The 27,735-nt window shown below is 44.3% G+C and overlaps 1 protein-coding gene across 1 annotated transcript in view; it reads left to right on the top strand.

Annotated features, from left to right (window-relative positions):
• vwa8 (von Willebrand factor A domain containing 8) overlaps window positions 1–27,472 on the top strand; it is a 109,747-nt gene extending 82,275 nt beyond the window's left edge. The window contains exons 38-45 of the mRNA XM_049593344.1: window positions 6,161–6,269; window positions 6,693–6,849; window positions 11,694–11,802; window positions 18,093–18,218; window positions 18,723–18,881; window positions 21,053–21,151; window positions 21,559–21,797; window positions 25,817–27,472. Coding sequence (XP_049449301.1) covers window positions 6,161–6,269; window positions 6,693–6,849; window positions 11,694–11,802; window positions 18,093–18,218; window positions 18,723–18,881; window positions 21,053–21,151; window positions 21,559–21,797; window positions 25,817–25,925 — 1,107 coding nt within the window. The 3' untranslated portion in view covers window positions 25,926–27,472. The remainder of the gene's footprint in view (window positions 1–6,160; window positions 6,270–6,692; window positions 6,850–11,693; window positions 11,803–18,092; window positions 18,219–18,722; window positions 18,882–21,052; window positions 21,152–21,558; window positions 21,798–25,816) is intronic.
• The last annotated feature ends 263 nt before the right edge of the window (window positions 27,473–27,735 follow it).

Genomic DNA, 27,735 nt, shown 5'->3' with positions numbered 1-27,735 from the left:
ATCCCACAGTAGTGATACTCTGAGGTAGTGTAGTACTACGGTACTCCTATATTATGGTATCATATGTACCATGGTGTTTTAGTACTGCAGTTTACCGTTGGTACCAGTATACCATGCAACACTAACACAGACAGAGTTTTCGTCATTATATAGGAAGATTAAAAAAGTAAGAATAAGATTAAATAACAAATAACAGTGACAGTTGGCCAATAAAAAAACATGAAGACGTGGGGTCTCCTGGGTGAAAGTCCTGTGCTGGCTTCACCCAGACATCTACCTTGTTCACTACCTTGGTTGAGTTTGTCACTCTTTATTCTATGTCAGTTGCTCTGAGCCTCTAATACTGTCATGGATGGGTTTACATTGGAGTTAATTGAAAGCCTGGTGCGTCCTATACAGACGCTCAAGGGTGCCTTGTACTTTGGTATCAGACACCAAGGGGCGTGACCTAGCTTCTGTATTTGATGACCTAAGAGTGAGAACAAGTTGGGTATTGATGAGTTAGTGAATCTGATTGTCCTGCTGTCAGGATCCCTGCTGGGACGTGATATTGTTTTTTAAATTATTATATCTAGGTTGTTATGCCTTTGCACTGGCGTTATGTGTGGCGTCCAGCCATACATATGTATGTCCCACTCTCGTGAATGTGATATCTCAAGAATGTCTTGAGGGAATTTCGATCAGACGAGACTTGTTCAGAGAGAGAATAAGTATCAGAAAGTCTTTGGCAATTAGATCGCATCATGATGTCATCTATTCCAGGAGGGTGGTAAAGATGTAGTAGATTAGGGAGCCCCTCCCCATGGAGTCTGTGTGGAGGATCTGTGGAGGATCTAGATGTGAAGAGGGGTGATGAGCTCGTCCTGGGCTCTGGATAAGGTGACGGGAGGTGAACAGGGTCTAAAATGACAGCTGACAGGAGCAGAGAGGAGAACAGATTTAAACTTTGGCAGCAGCAACATGAATGGCTGAAGGAGATTGTGGCAAAGTTTGATTGGCTAACCAGGAGAGGGAATGCCAATAGTCAGCTGATTGGAGGAAGCAGTGGGACTGAGAGAGAGAGAGAGAATTGTGAATGAACAAAGTACAAAGAAAGTCTTGAACTTGCGCTGAGCTCAGTTTCTTCAAATTTAGCACAAATGTCTACTAGGACTCAAGGATGAACTTGCAGCATCCATGTTTTCATAGGCGTGGATGTAAAGAATAACGTGATGGACTCACGGAGGCATACAACTGTGAGGTGGTAATCTAGTTCTTTATTATAGACAACTGGAGAGTGACAGGAAAGAGGGAGAGGAAGAGGGTGACACACAGTAAAGGGTCGCGGGTCAGATTTGTACCCAAGAATCAGGTGAGCAAGAGGTCGCCCCAGGATCTCTGCTGGGACATTGTAATGTGACACACAAACACGCACACACACGTCACCCTGTAGCTGCAGTGCCCAAATGACTCATGCCTCTTTTACAACCACAGTCGGAACCTGAACCGAGTGTGGCCGCTCTAAAGCCCAAAATGGACACATGCTGTAAAGCGTCACTCAACATTTCTCTAAAACCAAACGCAGAGCATTAGTCACTCTTTTACTGGTCGAGCCAGAATAGAGTCCATTACCAGACACACACATGAGGAATGTCGTGACTAGTAAGAGAGTTTTATCTGCAGGTGGATTACTGAAACCAGTCTGTGATCAGGAAACTGATAGCTCCACTTCCTGTCAGATGGACAGATTTCCGAGACACTCATAATGAGCATCAGGGCCCAACAGATGCACCGACAGGCCTGATGGAAGTGGTGTTGTCAGGGAAAAGAGTGTGTGATGTGTTTATCAAGCGATCGTAATCACATCCATAAACACTCAGTGAGAACGATACGTCTAGCCAGGACAGCTAAGCCTTTGAAGGCACATTCCTATGCATCAGGTGCACGCCCTCGTTTCCCAACGTGGCTCCAGCATGTGTGCAGCAAAGCTCATGTTCTTGTTGCTGTTTTCCGCCGTATGCGGCGTATGACTCGCGCATACATTAGTGTGTAATGAGAGAGCGGTCACATGGCGGAGGTGAGCTCCTGAAGGTGAGCTGTGGTTACACGAGAGGCTCAAACCTCTGACCCTTTACCTCACCGCAGAGCTATGGTGCCAAGATCTCTCTGGTTACTGAGGCTGACATCAGATCATCAGCAGGCACACACACCTACACACACACTTCCTGTTGATCTTCATTAACACTGAAGCAAAGCTCTTTGATACACAGATGCTGTGTTGGTTTGCAGCAGCGTAGGACAGTGAGGATGTTTGTCATTTTAATGTGCCCACGTTTGAGACCCTGCTGGTTATTAAACAGCCCCTCCCCCGCCGTCCTGACTGTTAGCGTCATGTGAGGAACGGACAGTTTTTGTCATGTAGATCTGTAACGTCAACAGCTAACATAGCTGTGCTTTTAAGATGATGATCCTGGTGTGTCTGCGTTTCACTCTGTGACTCTGTGTGTTTGTAGAAGCCTGAGTCTTCTACAGGCTGCATTTACTGATTGGTAATTATAACGACATACAGGTCTGTACCAGTTCTTTCTATACAGACACGTAAGATACGAGACATTACAAAAAGATCCCTTGAACTTGGTTTTGAAAGACTCATGATCAAGATGAACTTTGTGGGATATTTGACATTTTAGAAATATAATTGTTTGTGCTCTCTGGTTGACAGATTTCCATATTTTTGGTCTTTCCACTATAACTCCTTGTTGCCTTGCGGCTGACTTACACTAACTGTCCACTTTATTAGGTACACCTGTAAACTAAGACCCCACATCCACCAAAACTTTTTCTCTCAGCTGTATACGCCAGGCATTCCTCAGGAAACAACCAGCTGAGAGGGCTTTAGGACACTTTGGAGGCGTAGAATACTTTCAGCTGAGACACTTTGGTTGTGTCTGGTTGCTATAATTTGGAATATCTACAGATTTGCTGATGAAGGGAAGACTGAAGCACAGAGAGAGAGAAGAGACTGATCCACCAGTCTGTGTGGGTTAATGGGAGGAAAAATATATTGATATACATGGTGTATATCAACATATTTCTTTTTCATTTTTGTTGCTGTGTGTTGTCCTTATTCCTTATTCCTTATTCCTTCATTTTCTCTTAACCTGTTAGGGGTCACGGATGGGCTGGAGCCTATCCCAGCTAGGCTTGTCACGATACCAGAATTTCAGTTGTCGATACCAATACCAGTGAATTTCCACGATTCTCGATACTCATTTGATACCATGATAAAAATCAAAAAACAGAACTCATGATATTCCAAATTCACTGCTTTATTAAAACTGTTTCAAACTTTGAATTTACAGATATGGTGACAGACAATTAGTCCGATAATAATTGCTTGAAACTCAACGTTAAGTAACGTTAAAGACGGTATCGTTAATGTCGCATAACGTTAGCCATCTGTTCCAGGGTAAGTTATAACATAAGGTAGCGAGTACTAGTAGCCGCCCCTATAAACACAGTAAGCTGGCTCTCAAACCCAAATAATGTAACATACATTTCAGGATAAGTGTAACATAACACAAGTGATGGTAAATTGAAACTCACTCACCTTGAATTCTTTAAACAAGTCAGGATGTCTGTCTTTTAAGTGTTTAGCCAGGTTTGAAGTGTTTCCTTCTTTGGTCTGGAAACTTCAGAGGCACCGTTTGTACACTCCTACTGTCTGACTTTTCGACAAGCCAAGGTGTTGTGGCTCCAGGAGCACTTGTAGAAGCCATTGTTTCTAGCAAAGACGGTGGAGAACAGGCGTTCTTCTTCGGCGCTCATCCTCGGCACAGACTGACGCGCTCATACTGCCCCCGTCAGTTCCGACAGGAATCAACACGGCTCGCTGAGGGCAAAGTCAAAGTCCTTACAGTACCAAAAAAAACCAGGTACCGACGTATTTTTTGCGTGTTGGCATCAACTTGGTACCAAAGTATTGGTTCTCATGACAACCCTAATCCCAGCTGACACTGGGTGAGAGGCAGGGTTCACCCTGGACAGGTCGCCAGACTATCACAGGGCTGACACATAGAGACAGACAACCATTCACACTCACATTCACACCTACGGACAATTTAGAGTCACCAGTTAACCTGCATGTCTTTGGACTGTGGGAGGAAGCTGGAGCACCTGGAGGAAACCCACGCTGACACGGGGAGAACATGCAAACTCTGCACAGAAGGGCTCCCACACCCTGGGGTTCAAACCAGGAACCCTCTTGCTGTGAGGTGACCATGCTAACCACTGCACCACTGTGCCGCCCTGTGTGTTGTCCCTCTGCTGGCATTCATAGTGCAGCGTAAATACACGGTGCTCTCATTTTAAAGATTTAAACAGATCATAGGTACCATTTTCTAAAAATAAGGAAGTTTGTTGGCTTGTTTCCAGAAATGTTTAAATTAAGTGATTTTGATCATTATTTCTATTTTCCACTCCCACACACTGACATTTATTCTGCTGGAGAGGTTAAAGAGGACAGCTTTTTCATGGGAGACTGACAGTTGAATGTCCAGGCTGGCTTGTAAAATGTGTGTGGAAAAAGTGAACCAGTGTTTCAGCTATTAACAAGGTGCCCCTATGAACAGCATTTAAAACCAACATCTGCTTCAGCTGTGACAGCAGAGATGAAAAACAGCAGGGACACTTGGTGGAAGGTTGAGAGGCACAGTTTAATAACTCATACATTCAGTGTGAATCTGTTTGAGCATTGAAACGTATCGTGTCCAACACTTGCAGGACAGTAGGTCCACTGTATGAGCCGGTTCCCACACTGAGTGTTATCTTGTCCTATAATCTGACATGGTTTATATCAGCCTGACCCTCCTAATCTGTGCTAAATATAGAGAGCTGTGCTGATACAGCAGCTTCATGACGATGTGAGAACAGAGCCTGAGCTCTGAGCTTCACTGTGTCAGTTGAGGTGTGGACACGGGGCCAGTGGAGACAGAGGAGGGGTCCTTCTCTGCTCGACTGCTGCTCCTACTAGATAAGTCTCTTTTCAAACGCTCAGTACACCATGAACCAAGCAGCAATCACAAACAGCCAAGATAATAACACACACACACAAACCTCATCCCCCACAGATACCATTCAAATTCCCGCAGTATGTAAGAATGCAGCTGAGCTACAGGGGATACACTTAGTCTCCCACTGAACTGCCCATTCCTCTCTCACTCCCTCATGCGTGCCAGACTCTGGCCGGCCGCCCTGCCTCAGTGTGAGAGCCGGCATGCTGATTTTGGCACTGACGGTGCTGCTGAGATGGACCTAAGAATCTGAAGCTTTAACGACTCTGTGTTTCTGCTCCCTCCCACTCCGTCAGTCTCCTGCAGAGAGAGACAGAGACTATTCTGTCCATACTGCCGAAGCCTCAGACCTTTAGAGATACAGGGTCCATTCTCTTAATGCTTTGACTGTGTGGTAGGTAGCTGGCTGTTTGGGCGTTTTTCTGGCTGTCTCACACACTTATTCAACACATCAGTCAGGTAAACACAAAGAGGAGGATTTCAGGAGAAGCTTGGAAAACAAAAGAGTACAATCTAATATGTCTCTATTAGTGGCAAAGTGCGTATTCGACTACAGCCACGACTCAATGTGTTTTCATTGAAGCTTTTCCCAGAGAGTGCTTTAAACACTGCAGCTTTTCTCATGAAACTGGACTCCACAGTGGTTTGGAATGTTATTCAATAACTGATCAGCTAAACTCTACGTATATGTACATGTATGTCTTTTTCATGAAATGTTTAGTGTGACAGTTCAACAGCACCTAAATGGAAAATGTTGACAGTCTTTGTGCAAATGTGGGGTTTTCATTCAGCATCAAACTGAAAAACTTCAGTAACACCCAGCAGTTGTTATAGTTTCTCCTGATGGGATGAGAGTTCAGGGGTCTGTTAGCATGTTAGCATTTTCAGACTCAACATACAGTAAGAACTATAACTAAACTCTGAGAAATAAAGGCGCAAACTACAACCATTTAGGGCTCTTTGGCTTGTGCCTTAGGAAAACCATTTTGGTTCCTGCTATGACCTTTTATAACGGTTCCACCTTGAAACCTTTCAGATGATTCTACTTGAAATCCACCTGAAAACATCAAATCTGACCCACATGGCATCTCTCCTTCCTCTCTTCTTAGATTACCATCCAGAGGGACAGCGGCCTGGATGTCACTGCGCCAAAACACGGCAAGATCGACCCCAACAATGCTCCTCACGTTGGGGGAAACCAGTGGGCAGGAGGCACAGGTAACCAGTGCTTCTTCCTGGCTTAGCAACACGCTCAAGTCCCAACAGTCCACCAAATGCTGATTGAAATCTGTGGTGACATTTCACACACATTTTACAATGATTGATGGCAGGTAGGGAGGTGAATATGAGACAGCACTGGTGCTTAGTTGCCCCTGAGTGAGAAACTAAACCTCCCACTGCTCAGCTAACGAAGGGTTTAGAGGATGGTAGTAAAGACTGCAGCGTTACCAGGCAGCTGCCAGAATCAGATGTATGTGACCGTGTGAAAGTAAATAAGGGTTATAATAGAGGTGAAATGATTAGTCTATTAATCCATTAGTCAGTCAACACAAATTAATTGAAAATAATGACCGTTTAATTAATTAAAGTCGAAAATCTGCAGATTCTGTTCGGGTTTTCTAATAAGATGCTTCTGTGCAGGCGGCAGAGACACGGCAGGACTCGGTGGCAAAGGAGGCCCCTATCGGCTGGACGCAGGACACAAAGTCTACCAGGTGTCCCAGGCTGAGAAAGATGCAGTTCCGGAGGAGGTCCGCAGAGCAGCCCGTGAGATGGGTGAGAAAGCCTTCAAAGAGAGGTAAATACCTTTAATACAGAAAACGCAGTGATCTCATGCTAACAAAAGCCTGGCCTGTGCAGGAAAGGAAAAAACATGGAAAGGAAAACATGGACGATCATAAACCAATAACCCATATCCAACCTGAGGGAGCTCCAGGGGTGGGGAGCTGTGTTTATGTGTACAGATGTTTTGGACTGACTCTTTTTCCGCTTTGGAAACTACCCAGAACTGAAGTGTGTGTAATGTGTGTAATGTGGAACAGGTGTGTTTCTTGGTCACTCAGCCCTCCCAGGTATGGTGCTCCATCCTGGGCAAACAACCACAGGCTGCAGTGCCCCGCTGGATGGATGAGCACAGTGGTCGATCCCACCGGGCAGTGTGTATGAGTGTGTGTGTGTGTGTGTGTGTACGTCTACACTTACACACATTCGCTTCAGAGCAGAGGGTTAAGAGGGCACCCCTTTCACCAGCTCAACCATGAAGGCCGTCTCTGTTCTCTTTTGCTTCAAACACTGTCTTTACTTTCTTCTGTGCCCCATCCCCCTCGTCCTCCCCCTTTCCTGCGTGGCCCTTCTCACACACTGGCTGCTTTCACACCAAGAGGACAACCTCTCGACTCTCCTCTTTTTTTGTCTCATCTCCTCTCTCCTCAGTCCTTATTTGCTTTTATAAATTTCCTCTTTGACACCCCTCCCCGTCCCTCCCTCCCTGTCCTCTGCCTGTCTATCAGTGCTCCAATAAGCCCAGACAAAATCTTGTAGCTACATGCTGGTGCTCTGCTTCCAAGCACATGTCACTGTACTTTAACGCAGCAGGTGAGCACACATGGTGGAAATACCTGCACATAGGACAGCTTGATTTTATGTTTTCTCATATCACAGGCCGGCTCTGTCGGGCTTTTTCCATACCTTCTCCTTCACCCATGTGTGTGCACAGTCCTTTGTTTACTTAACTTTAGGTTAAGCATCAATCAAACTGTGATCCTTTCGTAAACCCTTGAGCACCTGACACACACACACAAGCAAAAACAAGCTTAGGTATGCCTTAAACACGAGCATGTACACACACTTCTCTGGATATGCCTCTGGCTGTGACTCCATACCTGCAAACCCTCCAGTTTTTATTGGTTTATACCATGTTTGTAGCTCAAAATTAGCTTATTAATTAAAAAAGTTTGCATTAAGTCAACATTAATAGATCCATTGATCGATTTCTTTCTCCGGTTTCTCCACGTTGGAAAGTTGAATCGGAAAAGAACGAAGAGTGAAGACTGTCGCCATGATCGATACATTTTAATCATTTAAACATGAACGTACAACAGTCTGTTTTAGAAGAGGTTCTTCAAGAAACTTGTCGGGTACATAAAATAACCTCTTTAAAGCCACTACAGAAGCTTTGCCTGACGAATTTCATTGACGGAAAGGCGCATCCATCTAATTCTGGATCCTGTCTCTCTCGCCCTGGTTCCGGTTGTTTACCAAAACGGCCACTAAACGGCCCCAGACTAAAGACAACTGAGACTTGTTCACATTCTTGCTCCTCCCTGGAGTTCCCTCAGTGTTTACTGTCTACCGGGTTTGCTGCCTCCTGTTTGGTGCCAGAGAGAGCGCAGCTATTGGTTGTTGACAATGTTGACGTTTTTTAATCAAAATTCCAAGACAAGAAAAAAGACTGACTTAAGAAAAAGTTTGTTGACCACCTGACACCAAACGATGATGATCACAGGAGCACACCACAGCTCTGGCAAAACTCCCATGATTTTATTCCCACAGTGACTGTGACAGTGAACTTGCTTGGAAAGTCATTTTGCATAAGCTCGGTTTCATTCAGTGAATCCACAAGCCTCCTAAATGTAAAAGCAGCACACTCAGAAAACACTGCCGTTTGTGTTGTGTGTGTAGTCACGGGGAGTGTCAGCCTTGTTTTTGTGGCCGTTGTGTGTGAAGCTTCAGCGTCTCCACCTCGAACCCAAACAGACTCTTTCTCTGTATTTGTCATTCACTCTCTTCCTCCTGTTGAAGTCAAGGTTCAGGAATTTGAAGGAAATGGCCGCGGCAAAGTGGCCAGAGTGTCTGCCCACCACGTACACTCTCGTGCATCCTCACACGCACACATACATACACACCTAGGAATGTGTGGAGGAAGTCACTGTGCTGTGTACAGCTCTGTGGGCTGACATGATGTGGTGTGAATGCAGAGGAACAGACAGGCAGACTGTGTGCACGTCCGAAATAGCTATAATGTGAGTGTGATACAGTGCGTCATGTGCTAGGAGAGTGAGGAGCAGCACAGGATGAGTGTGTGAAGATGATGGATGAATGAATGAAAAATGATCATGATATTTAATTTTATTTCACTGTACAGTTGCGAGCAGCACATTTGCTAAGCCCCTCTTTGCTCCGCTTTCTTTCTCTATGATTATCAGACCCCACCTTCCCTCCACCGCTTCCTGAAGCTTGTGAGACGGACCTTCGCTCAGCAGCTGTAGTGGCTGCTGTCGCGTAAACCCCCAAGTGCCGAGTGTCACAGTGGGCTAGTGGGCAGAGGCAGCACCAGGTCTAACATGTGTAACAGCAGCAACAGAAAGTTTGCTACTCAGGCAGGGGGTTGAGGCTGTCCGGTCAAGCTGGGGTTTCTACTGGCTGAATTTGGGTTACTACAGCAGATGCACACACATTTGCAATTGTAAATCAGCCAATAGGAACACCCTCTCTCTGAAAGACCTGTGATTGGCCAGTGTCACCTGTCATGTCAGTTAGATTTTCTAAAGCCTGAAACAGAGCCAAGAGGAGGTGCTGACGAATAGCTTTCTCTCAGACCAAATGAATTACAATATGCTCAAAATTTATAATGGTATTTACTATTTTTGCCCATTGGTGCATCAGTATTAAAAACTTCGCACATATTTGCAAAGGAAAAAAAGGCAAGAATGAAATAAGAGATGATAAATGTTCAATGATAAAGAAAGTACAGAATCTAAACAATATTAGTACAAAATATGAGCAATAATAAGGATACAAAAATACAGTTAACAAGTGTGCAACATCAGCAGCAGCAAAACCTCTTTAAATGTGTAGTATGACAGATATGGTAACCCAATGCCAGATTAAATGTCGGCATTGTACGTTTCTGCAAACCAAAATCTGCGAAACAAAATCACAACAATAATTTTTCGGCTTGAAATACCTGCTTTTGGGGACACAATCTGCACCAGAAATGCAGCAATGTCGCAATAAAAATCATCAACTTTTCGTGTCACTATCTCCGCTGGAGAAGCAGCCACAGGTCTGTAAAAAATACTCATGTTTGGGGGATGAAGAGCCGCTCAAAACACTGCAATGACTCACTAAAACACAACTGGTTTTGTTATCTGTTGGTCCTGAACAGTGGTCTGCAGCTTGGCAGATGTCTTGTGTAGGTGTCACGCCATCCACCTACCCCTCCACCTTTCAATGACAAAGTCAGCTCATATACAGTACTGTGTGACTTTAGAAACGTTGATATGATACGTATGAAACTACCCAGGGTTTGCAGAAATGTATGGTGCCGACATTTTCTTCTTGCAACTGGGCTCAATATGGAGTGACGTCATCAACGTGGAGTGACATGAAGAAAATATTGCAGCTCATCAGCTGTCTGTGGAGATGTCTGAGTTCAGTGGAGCCACAGCTTTAAGAAAGAAGCTGCCTTTCAGTCTTTTTGTGAGTAGGGTGATCTGAAGTTTTCACATTGGTAAGTCTTGTCTTTGATCATTTAACTTTTGTCATACTGATTATTTGAACTCACACTGTGTGGCTCTCCACTGGCTGTTTTGGCCAGTTTATTTTCCTTCATTAAGGATTTCTGAAATCACAGTCCAGGTGCGATTCGTTCAGACATCCACTGCAGACATCGTGTTGGTAGATGAGTGAGTGAGTGTGTTTGGGTGCGATCTTTCTGATTGCATGGCTGATGCCAGCGCAGTCTACACAATGCATCCATCTGACTCTGCTCGCATGCAACCAGTCACACACACACACACACACACACACACACACTCAAAGGTTTGTTGCAAGCTGTGACACATGAAGCCAGAGCCTCTCCTCCATCCTTCAATCCCTGCCTGCGTTTTGAAGTCACCGCTCTGTATCTCTGCGATGGTCATGGTCTGGTTGTCACCAAAAGTTTCAAACACCTGGCAGAGATTTCCCCACCCCTCACTCTGTCTCTCTCTAACACACACACACACACACACATCAGTTCAAACATGGTGAGGGTAGCACCCTTTTCCACACCCGAGGAGGATTCTCTGTCTGTGTGTGTCAGCAGTACTAAAGTACCTGCACAGTGGGATTATACTGATAAGCTCAGCCCACCTGTCTCGTCATGTCCACAGGTGTGTTTTAGAGAGAACACACATGAGAAAGTAAGCTACATATTTAACATCACTGACCCCGGTGTAAGCTTGTCCACAGGTGTCCAGAGCCCATGAAAGATTTCTTTTTCTATCTACCTGAGTGTTTTGGTAAATCGAGAGGCAGCAGCAGAAGCATGATCTTCAAATTTACAAAAAAAAAATGCAGTTGTTATTCTGCTCTGCTGCATCAGGTTTGTGGTTATACCGATAGACTACCTGTTTTGGAAATTTAGAATTCATTTTATTTTGGAAAAATCATGGACAAAAGAATGAGGATGATGCTTGTAGCAGCACCTTCAGCTTTTGCAATGACTGTATGAAGTGACGTGTTTGAAAATGGGACATCTTGAGCAGATGAGCAGATCAAATCCTACATACTAGCTGCTTTGATACAATACTTAAATCATATCATATCAAGTCATCTGTGTCCTCTCTCCCTCTGTGTGTCTCTGTCCTTCCATCTCAGGCTGAGGGAGATTGATATGAGCGAGTACGATGCTGCTACATACGAGCGCTTCTCCAACGCCGTCAGGAGACAAGTTCAGTCTCTACGCATCATCCTGGACAGTTTACAGGTTAGTCTCTTAAATGTCAAAAGCAATGCGTTTTGGGTGATGGGACTGCAGTAGGATCATGCTTGACCACATGAAAGTTTAGGTATGAATGCACCCAAAACGCATTGAAGACACTGTGATGTGATCAGCCAGAGCACCTCCGCAGGTGGTTGGGGATGCACTGTAACCACACTGAACATAAGCGTAAGTGGTTTTCAATCCACATACCTACGTGGGCGGAAATATCTAAATGTTCCTGACTGGCTCTGATGTATATGTCAGACAGCTACAGATCAGCAAAGATTTTGTTTTTAATATTTGTTTCATTTTTATGTCAACATTAGTTCTGAAAATGCACACTGACACTTGTGATCGACACCCCAGGCATAGGCACTGTAGGCATTATGTTTTCCAGTTGTCTGTCCATACGTCCATTCATTTATCCCATTCTCGTGAATGCAATATCTCAAAAAAAGGGAATTTCTTCACATTTGGCACAAACGTCCAGTTGGACTCAAGGATGAAGTGATTAGATTGTGGTGGTCATTGTGGTCATTGTGAGCTTGCATCCATCTTGTGAACGGGATATCTCAAAAATATCAGTGAGTGAGTTCACTCAAATTTGGCACAAACGTCCACCTGGACTCAAGAATAAACTGATTGGAATTAAGTGGTCGAAGGCCAGAAGTCAAAGTCAGTACCTCAAGAATTCATATGCTAATTATGACAAAATGTCACATTAATGTCTAATGGGATAAAATGATGAAGTAATGACATCTTATATCCAAAAGGTCAAAGGTCAACTTCACTGTGACATCATAATGTTCTGCATAAAACACTTTTCTGGACATTACTCAGCGTCATAGCTCAGGAACAGAAGGGAAGACATTTGGTCAGATACTGAATTGGTGACTCTAATCTTGAAACTGTGCTGATTGTGTAGATCTACTGTGCCGCCGGGGGAAGATGTTTGTGAGGCGTCCATGTTTCTACAGACATGGATGTAAAGTGTAACTACAGCTTGACGAGTTCATAAGGGCATACAACTGCGAGGCGGTATTTCTAGTTTTTAAATATGTTTTATATTTACACCAGTGTAGGCTCTGAAACTTCAGACAATCATGATGTGCACCCAGTGTAAAAAATATTGTTTTATTCTTATCACTATAGTTTTTTAAAAGGTGGGGGCGGGGCCTGTTTGAAATGGGTTTGGTTGTTTGAGCTAGGCAGAGTGATCGGATCACAGTGTGGACACTGGAGACACATATTAACAGCAGGTGTTCATGTAATCAGATGAAATAATATCTGGATATGAGACACATTTTATTCCAAGGTGTAAAGAAAAGCTAAGAGAAATTTAATAATTAATTGCAAAATCTGCATGTTTTGTATGTAGCTTTTTTAAATCCAGCCTGATGTTTATTACGTTTCTGAAGCATGATATCTAGATTTGAATGTCACTATATGTGGTTAAAAAAAAATAAATAAATAAAAAAAATAAAAGTTGTTTGTAAAAACAGGTCTGTACATACAGGTCAGTTTTAGATCTGGTCAGTCAATTAAATAAAAAAAATAGATCTTACTGTACAGTCAGACTGTGCAGACTCATGAAGTTGGTACATGACCATTGGCTGACCTCATACAACCCCCGTTGCAGGAAGGAGGGGGGCGCTGTCCCACAGGAGCGTCTTGATTGGCCAAGTAAATGAAAAGCAAGAACGTAGGGAGTGGTGTTTAAAAATCCAGGATGTGATATTGTCTCCATTTCATTATTTTGGTTCAGATTTTCCTCCCTTTGTTTAAGTGTCTTAGGGGAAATGTGCACATTCAAGCGGGGTTTTGTGTGTGTGTGTGTGTGTGTGTGTGTGTGTGTGTGTGTGTGTGTGTGTGTGTGTGTGTGTGTGTGTGTGTGTGTGCGTGTGTTTGTGTGTGTGTGATGAGAGGAAAATCGTGCAGCACGTGAGAATGATTACAGAGCAGTGACACTGAGCCTCGCTCTATTATTCTGCTGTCCAGGTGTGAAGCTCTGTTTGTATGTGTTGTGGTAGGAGAGTGTTTGTGTGTGTGTGTGTGTGTGTGTGTGTGTGTGTGTTTGTGTTTTCCATCCAGGTGTTTGCAGCCGTGCCAGCGCCGCCTCTGAACATGAACGCTGGTTATTGTTTGTTTTTGTCCTCGTAGCCGCGGGCCTCATTTTCCACTGTAAAGACGTTGGAGATTATACTAATCAGCCCGCAGGCGTGACGCTGTGAAGTCATGTTATTTTTATCATACCTGAGGAGTGATTTAAGGAGTCACACACACACACACACATACACACCTAACTATAGCTGGCAAGCTTTCAATAAACTATAGTGTATTGTTTCCACCCTCGTCAGTCTCCCTGAAGAAAACCGCTCTCTATTTATCTCTCAACAAAGACCTGGCTTGCCAAGCGTAAACACCTGGGCATGTATTTATGAAGCATCTCAGAGGAGGAAATCAGCCAAAAAAAAATCACACAGCGATGCAGTTTCTCTTTTACTTTTAGAACCTTTTATTTTTGAACTTTATTAAGCAGAGAAATGACTCATATATTTGGCAGAGTTCAGGAGAGCTCCAGAGGTGTCCCAACCTGTGAGGAGTTCTCAGGAGATATTTTGGAAACGTTTAATGACGGTTAGCTTATTAAAAGATACTGAACACTGGGTATGTTCTAACTCAACTTGTGCATGATGCGGCTGCTCAACAGATCAACTCTGATCGCTTTTACATGCCTCATACATGGATAAATGCTCTGTTTCATGCCCCACCGCTCAGTGATGTAAAATCATTGCTGAACAGCTTCGGCCTCATAAATCAGTAAAATATTGTGTATACATTTATTTTTTAAAGCTCTACAATATGGCATTAGGTTAATATGATAAGATTTACAGTAGTTATCAATTTTATTATCTTATTTTCATATGTAACCTGTTAAACAACAACCCACCTCACGTTTGTGCGCTCTTGCTGGAGCACTCCTCAAGTTGAAAAAGCTTCAGCTCAGAGCAAAAAGCGCCCCATGACATCTCTGTGGTGGTCACAACAACAAGTTTACAGTTGGTAAACAATGGAGGAGAAACTGGTGGTAGCTGTTGCTGGATACCCAGAGCTTTACAACTCAACGATAGACAGCAGGTTGTCAAACTGCCCCTGAGTCATCCTAAAATCTGCCTGGAAACGTCCATGATGGAGGAGAAGCTCCTGGACCAACTGGTGGTACTCCCCATGATCCAGCCTCTTTTTTAGGGTCTCATGTACCCACACAGATCTCTGTTTATCTGCTGACAGCCTCTCACCCTCAACCAGAGCTACAGACAGTACCCTCTGCCTCAACATGGCAGCAGCTACACACTGACTACTGTGAAGAATACAAAAAATGGTAGATTGCTTTCTGTATGATCAGGGACTAAGCCCACTCCCTTTCCCCTTTGCCTCTCACATCAGCCTGCGCCATCGTTCTGTTATGGCCGTACACATGTTGCATCTTTAACCTCCTGGAAAACACTGGGTCAGGTTTCAAGAGCATGGCAGCAGATTGCATCTGAGGTCACTAAACAACCTTAACAAGCATCGTATCATAGCCTATTTACCTGAAATCCTGATTGCAGAGCTGATCTTCTTCCAGGAGCTGTTTATAAGTGTGAAGGCCTGTCGTCCGTGGGACAGATGTAAAGCTCTGGCAGCCCTGCACTAACATGTTTAACTTATCACAGACTGATATTGCTGGACGAAGGGAAAGATATGTGTCAGCTGTGATTGGTTGTTCTTGTCATATGCCATTTGATTCACGCTGCTGTGTTTCAAAAGTTGAAGTCAGTTTATCTCAGGGTGCAGCCATTGCGCCCTGAAAACAAGTGCTTGGGAAAGCGAGTGAACTGCTGCGGCAACGCTCTGTCGTTGGAGCACACCTGTCGCATGTCTACATTGAAAACAATAAATTTTAGGGTGCAAAAAATGTGGTGTAAAGCGCCTTACAGTCCAACAGCTAGCCACCTAGTTAGCCTATTTATCAGCATAGTAAACAGCATTATACTCACCAGTGGGAGTTCACCAGGGTGATTACGCAACTGCATACATTCACCTATGAGAAGTGGAATAATAGGGTGATCTTAATCATAATTAAATACCACTAATACCAACCTTTCGTCATCAAAAGAGTAAAAGCAGGATAATAAAAACATGAGTTGAAAAAAAAATGAAACAAAATCATTATCTCTATTGTCATTCATCACAAAAACATCTTTCAAGATCCAGTGTTGCAAAGATTATTCAGTGAAGTTTCCACATCTAGTGGCTGCCAACAGATGAGTCTCACATGTATTGACAGGGTTTGAATAAAGTCTGTAGGCCTACGCTGTCACCCTCATTGAGAAATTTTAGATCTGGTCTGTGCCCCACCCACCACCGCTGTTCACTCTGAGTTTTGTTTTCACTTTCTGCTGCAGCACTGCTCATGTTAGGTTGACCCCTGGAAGAGCAGTGTGCCGCAAGGTGGCTAACAGTAGCATTAAAGGAACATCAGCCTCAGTCAGACTCAGATGAAGAGTCTGTTGGGCAACAAAACTGGGGACTTGCAGGCGTATCAGAATGTTAAGTGTACTTAGCATCTTTTATTTGATTATATTGTTTGTTTGTTGGCTGACTGGCAGTGGCTGACACAGCGTTAATGGTTGTGAAACTTGCAGTAGTATCTGCTATAATAGGGTTTATGGTCAAGGGTGGAAGAAACCTCCAGGTTCAGTTTACAACCTGAAACTGCACTCTCTATATTCAGCACTGTATACTTCCTGGGCCTGACGCTGTCAGCAACCTGTGGTTTGCAACCTCAGCGCACAACACTCTATATCTATTTATTCAACCTTAATTCAGTCTTCATCATCGAGGAATGGTGCTCGTTCAGTGTAGCTTCTATTGTGTGTTATGCAGAGAGTGTGATGTTGTTCTCAGCCACAGAGTAGAAATTAGGATGGTGTATTTTTATTTTCAGAGGGGTTTTTTTTATACTTTTTATGTGGGAGAACCAAAACAAAATATTAGTATTAGCAAAAGTATTCTTTACACAGGCTTATCTGAACGCACGTCCATTTGCACAACTTGCACTGTAAATCTGAAGTTATTTGTACTTTGTGTTCAGCAGCTATCTGTCTACAAACAAGTGACAGCTATTGTTTCATCAGTGGATTCTTATCAGTCACATTCAGTCATGAGACGTGTGCTGTGTGTGACATGAGGGCTGATCTGTGTTCCTTTGTACACACATCACGTGTTCTGTGAAAGAACATCTTCGTTCACATTATCAATGCCATGATCACTGTGACCCAGAGTGGGTGTGGAGGAGCGCATTGTGTTCCTGCTTTTGTTATCCTCCTCCTCTGTAAAGAGGCTCTACTTCCTCAGGGAGCAAACTGACGACAGGAGAAAGTGATGTTGCTTTTCCTCCCTCCTTTCAAGTGATCACAATAAAAAAGCAGCATGACATCAGGACTTATGAGAGACCCCAGCCTCCTGCCTCTTTTGTTCTGTGGGCACAGCGGGAGAGGAAAGGTTCTTGTTGGGCTGAAACCAAATGTCCACACTCTGGTTTTAAAACTGGTTTAATTTCACAACAGTGGCTGAGGGCAAACACTATCGTTACCTGTCTGTCCATGACGGCAGGTCAGGGAGACGTGATGCTGCTCTGCAGGGTGCTCGATTTGCTAACAGCTATCAGAAGGGAAGTTGCAGAGAGAAGGGCAGGGGCTCGACTCATATGCTATTATCAGACATACACTGAGAATTGAATTTAAAAACACTATATATAGAATTTAGAGTTCACAGCATCACATTCGTGCTGTAATGAATTGTGGGTAATTAAGACAGTAAAAAAATCTGCACCCATGAGCGGACTCTCTTTAAGTCTGCAGAAAGTCTGCTCGAGGCCCTCACGGACAGGATGAATTGGGGATTTACAGAGTCAGCACCACTCACAGACTTCCCAGGAACTTGTCGGCACAGTCTGCAAGTCCAGGCATTTTGTATTAAGCCTCTGTGGTGGTGACATATGTGTGTACGTGTAGCTGGTTATGAGCTCCTTGTCGTATACTCATACTGTACGTACTGTAAATCTTTCTTGTTTGTAATGTGTCAGCCTGGATTACAAATGTCTGGATTTCTCTTTGCCTCATTTCACAATCTGTTGCCTCAGAGAGCCGCACCAACATGAAATCATCTTCCCCAGATAGATTTTGAAACATGTTTGTTTATCTGGTTGACTGGTGCTCAAACTTTGTGTGTGTGTGTGTGTGTTTCAGGCTAAAGGGAAGGAGCGTCAGTGGCTGAAGAACCAGGCTCTGGGAGAACTGGACGATGCTAAAATCATTGATGGACTGACTGGAGAGAAGGCTATATATAAACGCAGGGGAGAGCTGGACCCAGAGGTGTGTGTGTGTGTTGCTACACTATTTAAACCACACTCCACAAACAGACTCCACCTAGCCACACCTTCAAACACACACACACACACACACACACCCAGCCTCACAGACATAATTTTGACCTCTATCTGTGAGACGATACATTCCAGTGGTGTGTGTGAGATTATTATGAAACCTCGTGTTTCTGCTCGAGCTCACACACAGTTTCTAGTCATTTCTCCTGCTGTCATGTACAAACACACACAGCACGGAGATAGTTCCCACACTAATCATAGAAACACACACTAACCATAATATGCATGCCATGTTTTTCCACCTTATTTAGCTCCAAGCGTTGCATATTTTTGGTCTGGCCTGAAGGTCTACATTGAAATCTTGGCCTCGAGTTGAATGTTATTTGAAAGTGAGCTACACTAAATCCCAAAAAGCACTTTCAACAGGAGGTATTTTCTTTAATTCAGTCATTAGTCGCTGCTGATTTTCTTTCCAAAATGTTTGTGTTTACAGCCGGGCACTCCGCAGCAGAAGCCCAAGCGTTTGCGGGTGTTAGCCGACGTGTCGGGCAGTATGTACCGCTTCAACGGCGTGGACGGAAGGCTGGAGCGCTCCATGGAGGCTGTGTGCATGGTCATGGAGGCTCTGGAGAACTACGAGCACAAGTTCAAGGTGAGATTGTCACAGCAAACGTCACACAAGTCGGTTTGGACAAAAGCATCCGTAAAATGAATGTCACAGATTTATTGAGGTCATTGTGAGAACTTAGCAAAAGTCTTCTGCTTTTTCACCCAAGTCCATGATCCAGCTGGTTTGCCATGTGAATGCGTTATTGTGGCTTCTGACATCTTCAAGGACGGGACAGCCACACTGTGCTTGACTTTGACCGGGCTGTCATTAGTGTAAATAACATACATTTTCACTGGTGAATAACCTTGTGATCTTCACTGCCTGCCTGCTACTGCCTAATTTGATGTGCCGCTGGGGCTCTTTTCTCAACTTTGAACCAATTAGTTTGAGCAAACAACATTTCATGGGCCATTGATGAACAGAAATTAAGGTGTCAGTTGTAGACGGGAGAGAGGGATCATGCAGAAGAGGAGCAGAGAGAAGAGGGGAGAGGGAGAGATATGAGAGTGTGTAAAAAAGTTGAAGGGAGACAGACTTCTTGGCCCCTAAGTGACACTCAACCCAACCTAATACTCATCACATATCAGTGTCTCTCTCACACACACACACACACACACACACACACACACAGTGCTGCTTGTCACATGTCAGTGTGACTGCTTTCTTTGGGTAACACCAGTTACTGTACATAAAAGTGCATCTGATAACTCATAAGACACACACTTCACTGTGTGACTCTGTGCTACATGCAGTCTTAAGGCGCCGTATACTTGTGCGGTGGTGTGTCTGTGTCACTCTGCAGTTACACCTCCAAAACACTAGTCGGTAGTGGAGTTTCTGTGAAGTGCTGTAAAGTTTAGTTGATTCAAAACACACGTTAAGCACACATTAAACATGGCTTAATAGAGACGATCTCAAACACAAGTACACAAATCAGCTTCACTATAACTCGCAGCATTCACAGACACACAGACACCTTCATGGACACATTTTCCCCACAAATACAACATGCTAACATTATTAGCACAAGCCTATGGCATTTTACATTGTATAAATTAGCCTAGCAGCTAGCAGACTTTTCCTCTACGCATATAAACCCAGGGACAACAGCAACATTTAACAAAGGGAACGTTACAAAATTTGGCTCCATTACAGCTCACAAGATTCACTGACAAAACTTATACTCAAACATGTTTTCCAAATAAATACAACATGCTAACGTTATTAGCACAAGCCTCCTTTCTTCCTCTGCTCATATGAAGCCAGGATAAATCACACGCAAGACTTAAAATGCTTTTTTGGGGGGACGGTATTGCCTTCACAATTTATTCTTTCTTTCTTATTTGTGAAATAAAAGTAAACAAAAAAAGGGTATTACAAGGTCATTACTCAAGAAGGAGTTAGTTGTTTTATAAAGCTGTGAGACTTTTCTGGTGGTGCTATCACATAGTTAAAGATTGTGTTGTCAGCTACATTATAAGACTTCGATATAACACAACTTCTTGTAAAGCTGTTAATACTTCCACAAATTTCCTGTCCCCCTCTGGTAAAATTGCTTTACTAGCTTATTGTTCAACAGAAACACACCGTCCTCAAATAACTGGGGAAGAGTGCGTGAAATGTACAAAGCAGAGGTGTGGACAAAAACAACCTCTGAACATTAGTATAAGTGATTTTAATCATATTTTGTATTTACATTTTTGGTCCTTGGGGAGTGTAAATACCCAACTGAAGAGTAGATAGTCTAAAAAAGATTCTGAACTGGACCAAACATTTTGAAAACACTGGCCTCTTACCCAGCAACAGTGTTATGAACAGATGAGACACACAGTCGCATACCTTCGACCACCACAGTCATAACTGCCCTTATTAGAAATAGCCCTTATACATAATACCTGAGTCCTGAAATAGCAGAGTGGAGCCAACAGTGCCAGGCTGAGCCGGCCTTATGTAAGCCAGCTGTGACAGATGGTCTATGGGAGGCATGGACACTTTTGACAGGTTTAACATACTGTAGTGGGAGCAGCTCGGAGCGAGGATAAACTCATATAAGTTACGACCTGACGTCTTTGCACCATCACACCTGTGTCTTTATTTGCACTTTATTACACATACAATTCAAAGTTCTGTATGAGAGTGAAACAACAGGGTTTACGCTAGTTTGCAATACATGTGTCAGTTTTTCTTTTACTGAAACTGTTTTCTCTACACAGTACGACATTGTTGGCCACTCAGGCGACGGCTACGACATCGAGCTAGTCAGAGTGGATAAAGTCCCCAAGAATGACAAGCAGAGACTCAAAGTCCTCAAGGTACAGATTCAGGATCAGTCCATTTGTACAGCGATTATTTCCAGACATGTTCATTTATTTACACTGAAAACAATGGTTTGTATTGTTGTATCTTTTTTCTCATTAACAGGAAAATTGTTGCATAAATTTTTTGTTGTTGTTTTTCCTCTGGTGGTATCTAGGCCTTCAGTTTTATATTTTCAGTGTGGGTGACTGACCCTTAGATATACGACTGCAAATTAGCCCATGAGTTCAGACCTCAGAGTCGTTCGCATACGCTGCCACTGCAAACAGCTCCTCCACCTGAGCGATACACTGGATAATATATAATAAGCCTGAGGTCAGGGACGCCTGGACGTCTTGTAAAACCTTCTCTCTCTGGCCTCTTTCCTCCTCCTCCTTCTCTCTCCTTCCCCCTCATCCTGTAGACGATGCATGCCCACGCTCAGTTCTGCATGAGCGGCGACTACACTCTGGAGGGCACAGAAACCAGCATCAAGGAGCTGGCACGAGAAGAGGCCGACGAGCACTTTGTGGTGGTGCTCAGCGATGCCAACCTGGAGCGATATGGCATCCGGCCCGAACGCTTCGCCCAGGTCCTGACCTCTGACCCACAGGTCAACGCCTTCGCCATCTTCATCGGATCCCTCGGCGATCAGGCTGCAAGGTGAGGAGGTGGAGACTGGGGTGGAGGTGGGGGCCTCTCTGTGGAGTTAAAGCAGCTACATGGAGTTTATAACTCATCATGAAACAGTCTCAGTATAAGTGTATGATTAAACGAGACCATCAACAAGAGGTCTGGCTATGTCTGTGTAGTTATTCTGAAAGCTTTTCCCCTGGTCTGACTCACCCACCTAACGAGGCGAAAGGATTTATGGCACGCAGCGAACCTACGTTTACATTTTCCAGGCAAAGAGTTGTATGTTAGCCAGCTAAAAGGAGGCAGGAGGAGATTTTTCTTTAGAGAATTTTATTCTTGTTGTTATATTTTGTGGTTATGGCTGATACCATGGCAGGATCAGCAAGAGAGAGAGAAAGAATTGTTCCTAGAACAAAAAGGGACACAAACTTGTGTTTCCTAGGATAGGAAAAGTCATGACCCACCCTAGTCTGCTTTCTTCTGCCTCTGATTGGCTTACCCTGACATTCTTACTCTAACCAATCCCTATTATCTTGCCTAAACCCAACTAACTTAAGCAACAAAGGCAACAAGTAACACCTAATCAGAGGGAGAGTTGGGCAGGCCATGCCTTTGCTATTGTAGGAAACACAAATTTGCTAAAGGGGTAGTGGTAGAGCACGGGCAAAACTACACGTCAACCTTGGACGGTCAGTTAACAAATGGGGGGAATTTCAGAATTCGAAAGGTAGCATTAAATCAATTTATGTTGGTGGCTAAAACAAAGCTAGCTAACGTGTCTTTCTTTCACTCACTTCTGAATCAAATGCACAAGCTAGCCAGACCAAGATCTTTGCGACATGAGACAGTGGTGCTCATGGGAAAGGCAGTCTTGATTTTGGTTTTGTCCACAGGGGGCGCCTAAATCAACACAAAATTAAAGTTCCTTGTAGGTGCTTCAAGTAGAGGGAGCCATTAAAGGAAGCGAAGGAGGAAATGGGAGGGTTAAATGAGAGGGTGAAAAAAGAGCAGTAGCCAAAGAAACGGAAAGATTAAAGTAAGCAAAAATAAAAGATGAGGGGAAGGAAAGATGCCAGAGAGAGGAGGAAATGGGCAGAGGTAGGCCTGTCACAATAATTATCCTATTGATGTATCGTATGATACGTGGACTTGACCTTCATCATTTTGCTGACCTTCATATTGCCAGCTGTGTTTTACATGTTTGTTTACCTAAGACTGTTACTAACATGATGCCAGAGTAAACAGCAGGGTTTTCCCAACCGATGTAAGACGTGGGTGCAGCAATTTACCCTTTTATTCTCTGTACCCCGGCATAAAAAAAACTCAAAATGGCCGTCATTTGAACATCAAAAAACCATGAAACAATAACAGCCCTCTAGTTCATATTAAGGATCCTTCATAAGATACTGCGCTCAGAGTTAATATAGACTGTGGCCGGCCATCCAAAACCCATAAAGAGCAACTTGACTTCAAAGTGAAGTGGAACAATGTCTCTCTGAGGTCTACTCATGTTCCCATTTGCTGCTGGTCCTGCTGACCTTTGTTGTGTCACATCCCAGATTACGTCCTGAGCTTTGCAGGCAGGACAAAAGAGCGGTAAGTGCACTCTTCTGTCTGCTTTGAGGGGCCGCTGGCTTCATGGATAGGACGCAGTCACGAGCTGAGGGACCTTCAGAATGACAATGACCTGTTTTGCACCCCGCTCATGACTCCGTGAAGAGGAGGGAGAGGACGCAAAGAAAGAAGCCTCTGATCCTTGAAAACAGCTACAGGAGGAATCACTCTTGAAAGGGATAGACTGGATTTTATTGAGTGGGGCCGTATGGAGTACTCATATATGTCAGTTTATTATACAGTAGATGTGAGTCAGCACACCCCCAGTTTGGAGGAGCAGGCTGGAGTCCAACACTGACTTGGTTAGCAAAAAAATATATTTTAGCCACCTAGAAAAATCAGTTTAAGTGTCAGCTGCCTGACAGACCTGCTGCTTCTTCCCACTTTAACCTGAATAACAAACAGGAGCTAGCTGGGAGCGGCTAGCGGAGCATTACACCAGGGCCACACTGCCTGTGAAGCGCAGCGCACCAAAATTCTCGCGCGCGTCGGAGAACCTCCGTTCACATCAGATGCGCATTTCTCCATGCCGTCGACAAGCGATTCTGCTCCCAGCTGTTGTTTTTCACTGCCTGGCTTGACACATTCGCTCGCAGCTTGCGCAGAAAATAGACCAGACGCCGAACTGATCGCTGCAAATCGAGAGCCTGCCGCGGAGCTTCCCAGCGCGGCACGGCCAGTGTGGATGACACAGTTGGTTAACATGGGCGCCAAAAGGAAACTGCCTTCACTTCTCGGCGCTTTGAGGCTATTCGCGGCGCTTCTGCGGGCGGTGTGGCCCTGGCGTTAGCTGCAGCATGACCAGAGGGCCACAGCCAGTTAGCCTCTGCTAGCTTCCCAACTAGCCCCGGCTCTCCGTTTGGATCCAACCGGAGCACCAAGCCCTGGTTTGTTATTCAGGTTAATGTGGGAAGAAGCAGCGGGTTTATCTGGCAGCTGAGTGAAGCTGAGTGAAGCTGAGTGAAGCGGAGCCTGCGGAGCCCCCCCACTCATCTCGCCGGCACAGACGAGGCGAGGGGGGGGGTGTTGGAGAGCAGAGGCAGAGGGAGGTGTGGCTCATGACACACTTTGTTTTGCTCTACAGGCAGTGCACAACAGCGAACCTAGCGGTGAAACAATTTCACTTATTGCCCCTTTAAGGAGGCTTCAGGATAAGACACTAACTCTGGAATCTGAGCCAAATCCTCAACGAGGGCGCGTCTCAAGCCTGTTGTAGACAGGAGGTTCCAGACGTAAAAGCAGATTCAAACATGACATTTATGGTCCAGTGACTAAGTCAGTTTATCTACCTCAGATGTTAAAAAAAACACTTTATGGAGTGGATCAAGCAATTAAAACGTTACTCCAATATTGTCACCTAAGTATATGTTTAGTTTACAAACAGAACTGGTACCTGGCATTTTTTGGCCTTTTTTCTTGGCAATTAGCCATTAGTTTGAGATTTTACAATGCAGTGTCAGAAAAAACAATGCATAAAATCCCATGTCTTGGCATTTTTAAGACATTTTAAAGACTGATTAAAGTTTAAATGAATTCAGTGCCTTTTGAGACTTTTTAGGGACCCATGGGAATCATGACAAACTAAATAACTGATTATTAAACCAGCAGCTCCTGTGTTCAGCGATGTTAAATCACTGTTTTTCCTCAATGGAGTCTGGCTTTAAAGAGAGCATTATAACGGCTTTGTTTTCTAGTCGGAAATCACAGTCTGACATTAAGGTAAAGCAGTGAAAATACTTTCAATATAGTGTACACTTAAACTGATAATGAATGTTTTTTCTAGGTGGGACTTTAAGGTGGTTAAAGTACATGTAGTTGCTGACCCCTCCACAGCAGCAATTGCTTAGCTTCCATGTCAGACTCCAGCCTGCTTCTCCAAACTGGGGGTGTGCTGACTGACATCTACTGTAGGTAATACACTGTCTATGAATAAGTACCCCATACAACCCCACTTCAAAAAACTGAATTATGCCATGTACAGTCTCTGAGTTCAAGTCAGAATGTGGACATAGAGGAATGATAGATTCACATGTCATGAAAGCGTGCCAGCATAAGAACTTGGGGAAGCCACACAGTTACGTAATTCCATGTTTTGGAGAGACTGTTTATGTCCCTATGACTGTCCTGGTGTGTCCTCATGTGGAGGACAAACTGCTCATTGAAGGAGATGAATGTGCAAGAATGAATAGAAAGAGTCCCATCAGATGTAGTGGGTTCATTCAAAGGACTGAGTCGCAGTGGAAGTGGCCGTGTTGTCTTGTTGGAAAGCTCCTCCATGTGAGTGACAGGCAGCCCTTTGATTCACACACACTGTCCTCTGTCTGGTGCCGATTCACACAGCAAACAAGCACTCGTCTGTCTTTTTATTTTGGGAAACGATTCTGTTGCTAAAGTTCTTTTTAACCCCAAACTCTTTTTTTTCTTTGATTCAGGCTCCAGAAGACGCTTCCAGCAGGAAGATCCTTCGTTGCCATGGACACCAAGCAGATCCCGCAAATACTGCAGCAGATCTTCACGTCTACGATGCTGTCCAGTGCCTAAGACCGACGCGAACAAACACACGCTCACTTCTTATCTCATTTAAAACCTCAAAATTTGTTCTGCAAGCTGTTTAACTTGTCAGACTTTGGGTTTAAGGTTATCAAGTTGTGAGCTGAGCCCACTTTCTGTATCAGATTAACTTTATCCGAGCTGTATCAGAACTGAAGACTCGCCCTGAAGGGAGGAGACGGTTATGTTTATTATTTAACAGAAGCCTTTCAGCACAATCTAACAGCAGTGTGTTAGTGCGACACAGTGAAATAATACCTAGCTCTGTAGTGTCCCTCGGGGAATAGGAACTGTACAATGTGATCTTGTGTATGACTCGACTGTATTGGTAACTACAGTGGTATTATGAATGCCTGGAGTCTGTCTCAGACCCCATGTGGGGATCAAACGCACGGCTCAACCTGTTGTTGTTTTTGTGTTTTTGGCCGACTGACGCACGCACACGTCTTCGTCCTGTTTTGGGTCGTGAATACTGAGAAGGGAGGGGTCGTGAACTCCAAGCAGCCGCGCTCATTTGGACTTCCTCCTCATTTATCGTCTGTCACACAGAAAAAGGCACAGACACACGCAGGGAGGGCGACACTGACGCGCCACCCGACCGACACTTGGATGTGACGAGCGGCATTAACTCGGCTCCTTTGGAATGTGGGGACTGTGACTAGGGAATTTCCCACCTGACTGCACACGCTCTTTAAAGGCGGCCGCTGTTGCACAACCCCATGTCGCGTGTGTGTGTGTGTGTGTGTGTGTGTGTGTGTGTGCTCTCCTACAGCATCTATGTCAACACACTCAGGCCCTTTCCTTCCTGGCTGCTGGACCTTGTGACGCCCCGCTCTCGTCTCAGTCCTGCAAGGAATCTGAGATCGCCTTTCATCGCAGGACCTCCCACTCCTCTTTCTCTACACAAACACCTTCGCCACTGCGAGGAAAATTCTGTGTGTATAGTTGTGTGTGTTAACAGATTAACTGCACACCGTCCTGTGAGTGTACATTGTTTTCACCGCTCTGCTCTGTGACATCATGCTGTGCAGTCAGATTCATTCTTCTTATCTGTGCCAACTCGCAGCCACGTGCATCTGATACTGTATCAGTTCTGCCCCTGGTTGTGATGCATGGTGTTCACGCCTCGCTATGGTGGCCCGATAGGATCAATAGAACAGGCTGGCTGACTGTCAGTCTCCATTGATCCCTCTCTGATGGAGGGATGTCCCTGTTTAATCCACTTCCGTCTCCTCTGACCCTCTCTGCTGCTCTTTCTCTCGCTCTGCTGATCCGTACGAAGGCGTCAAAGTGACTTCATAGGAAAAACTGGACGAGTTTCTCTGTAGACATTTCACCTTCATCATATGTTTGCAGTTGAATCTTCATATTTGGGTGTGTAGGCATTAATAGTGTGCGTAGCAGCATATCAAATCATATACAATTTAATCTTTTTAATCTTATTTAACTGTACATTGTTATCACTCTGTGTGGAAAGAATGTAAAAGTAATGTACAAATATTTTAATAAATCATGTTAACATTGCTCTGTTGATTTCACCATATCTGAACTGTTGCCTGATTATTCAGCCCCTTCAGGATGTTGCATTGTTGCCCACACTCCCCGTGAATCCTGCACGACCTTGCAGTTTGCCACAACTTCTCCACAAATTTGAGCGATCATCGTAGTGTCCCGCAGGTCACTGAACTCACTTCCTTGTTTCTGGTTGTGAAGATGCAGACACACACACGATGCTAACGTCTCACATTTACCAACAAAAGATAAGGCTTAAGTCTGGCAAGACAGTTCCCTGATGTTCTGC

This window comes from Epinephelus fuscoguttatus, linkage group LG13, assembly GCF_011397635.1.
Source record: "Epinephelus fuscoguttatus linkage group LG13, E.fuscoguttatus.final_Chr_v1".
NCBI lineage: Eukaryota > Metazoa > Chordata > Actinopteri > Perciformes > Serranidae > Epinephelus > Epinephelus fuscoguttatus.
The sequence above is the reverse complement of the archived record's forward strand: the minus strand, read 5'-3'. Positions and strand labels throughout refer to the sequence as shown.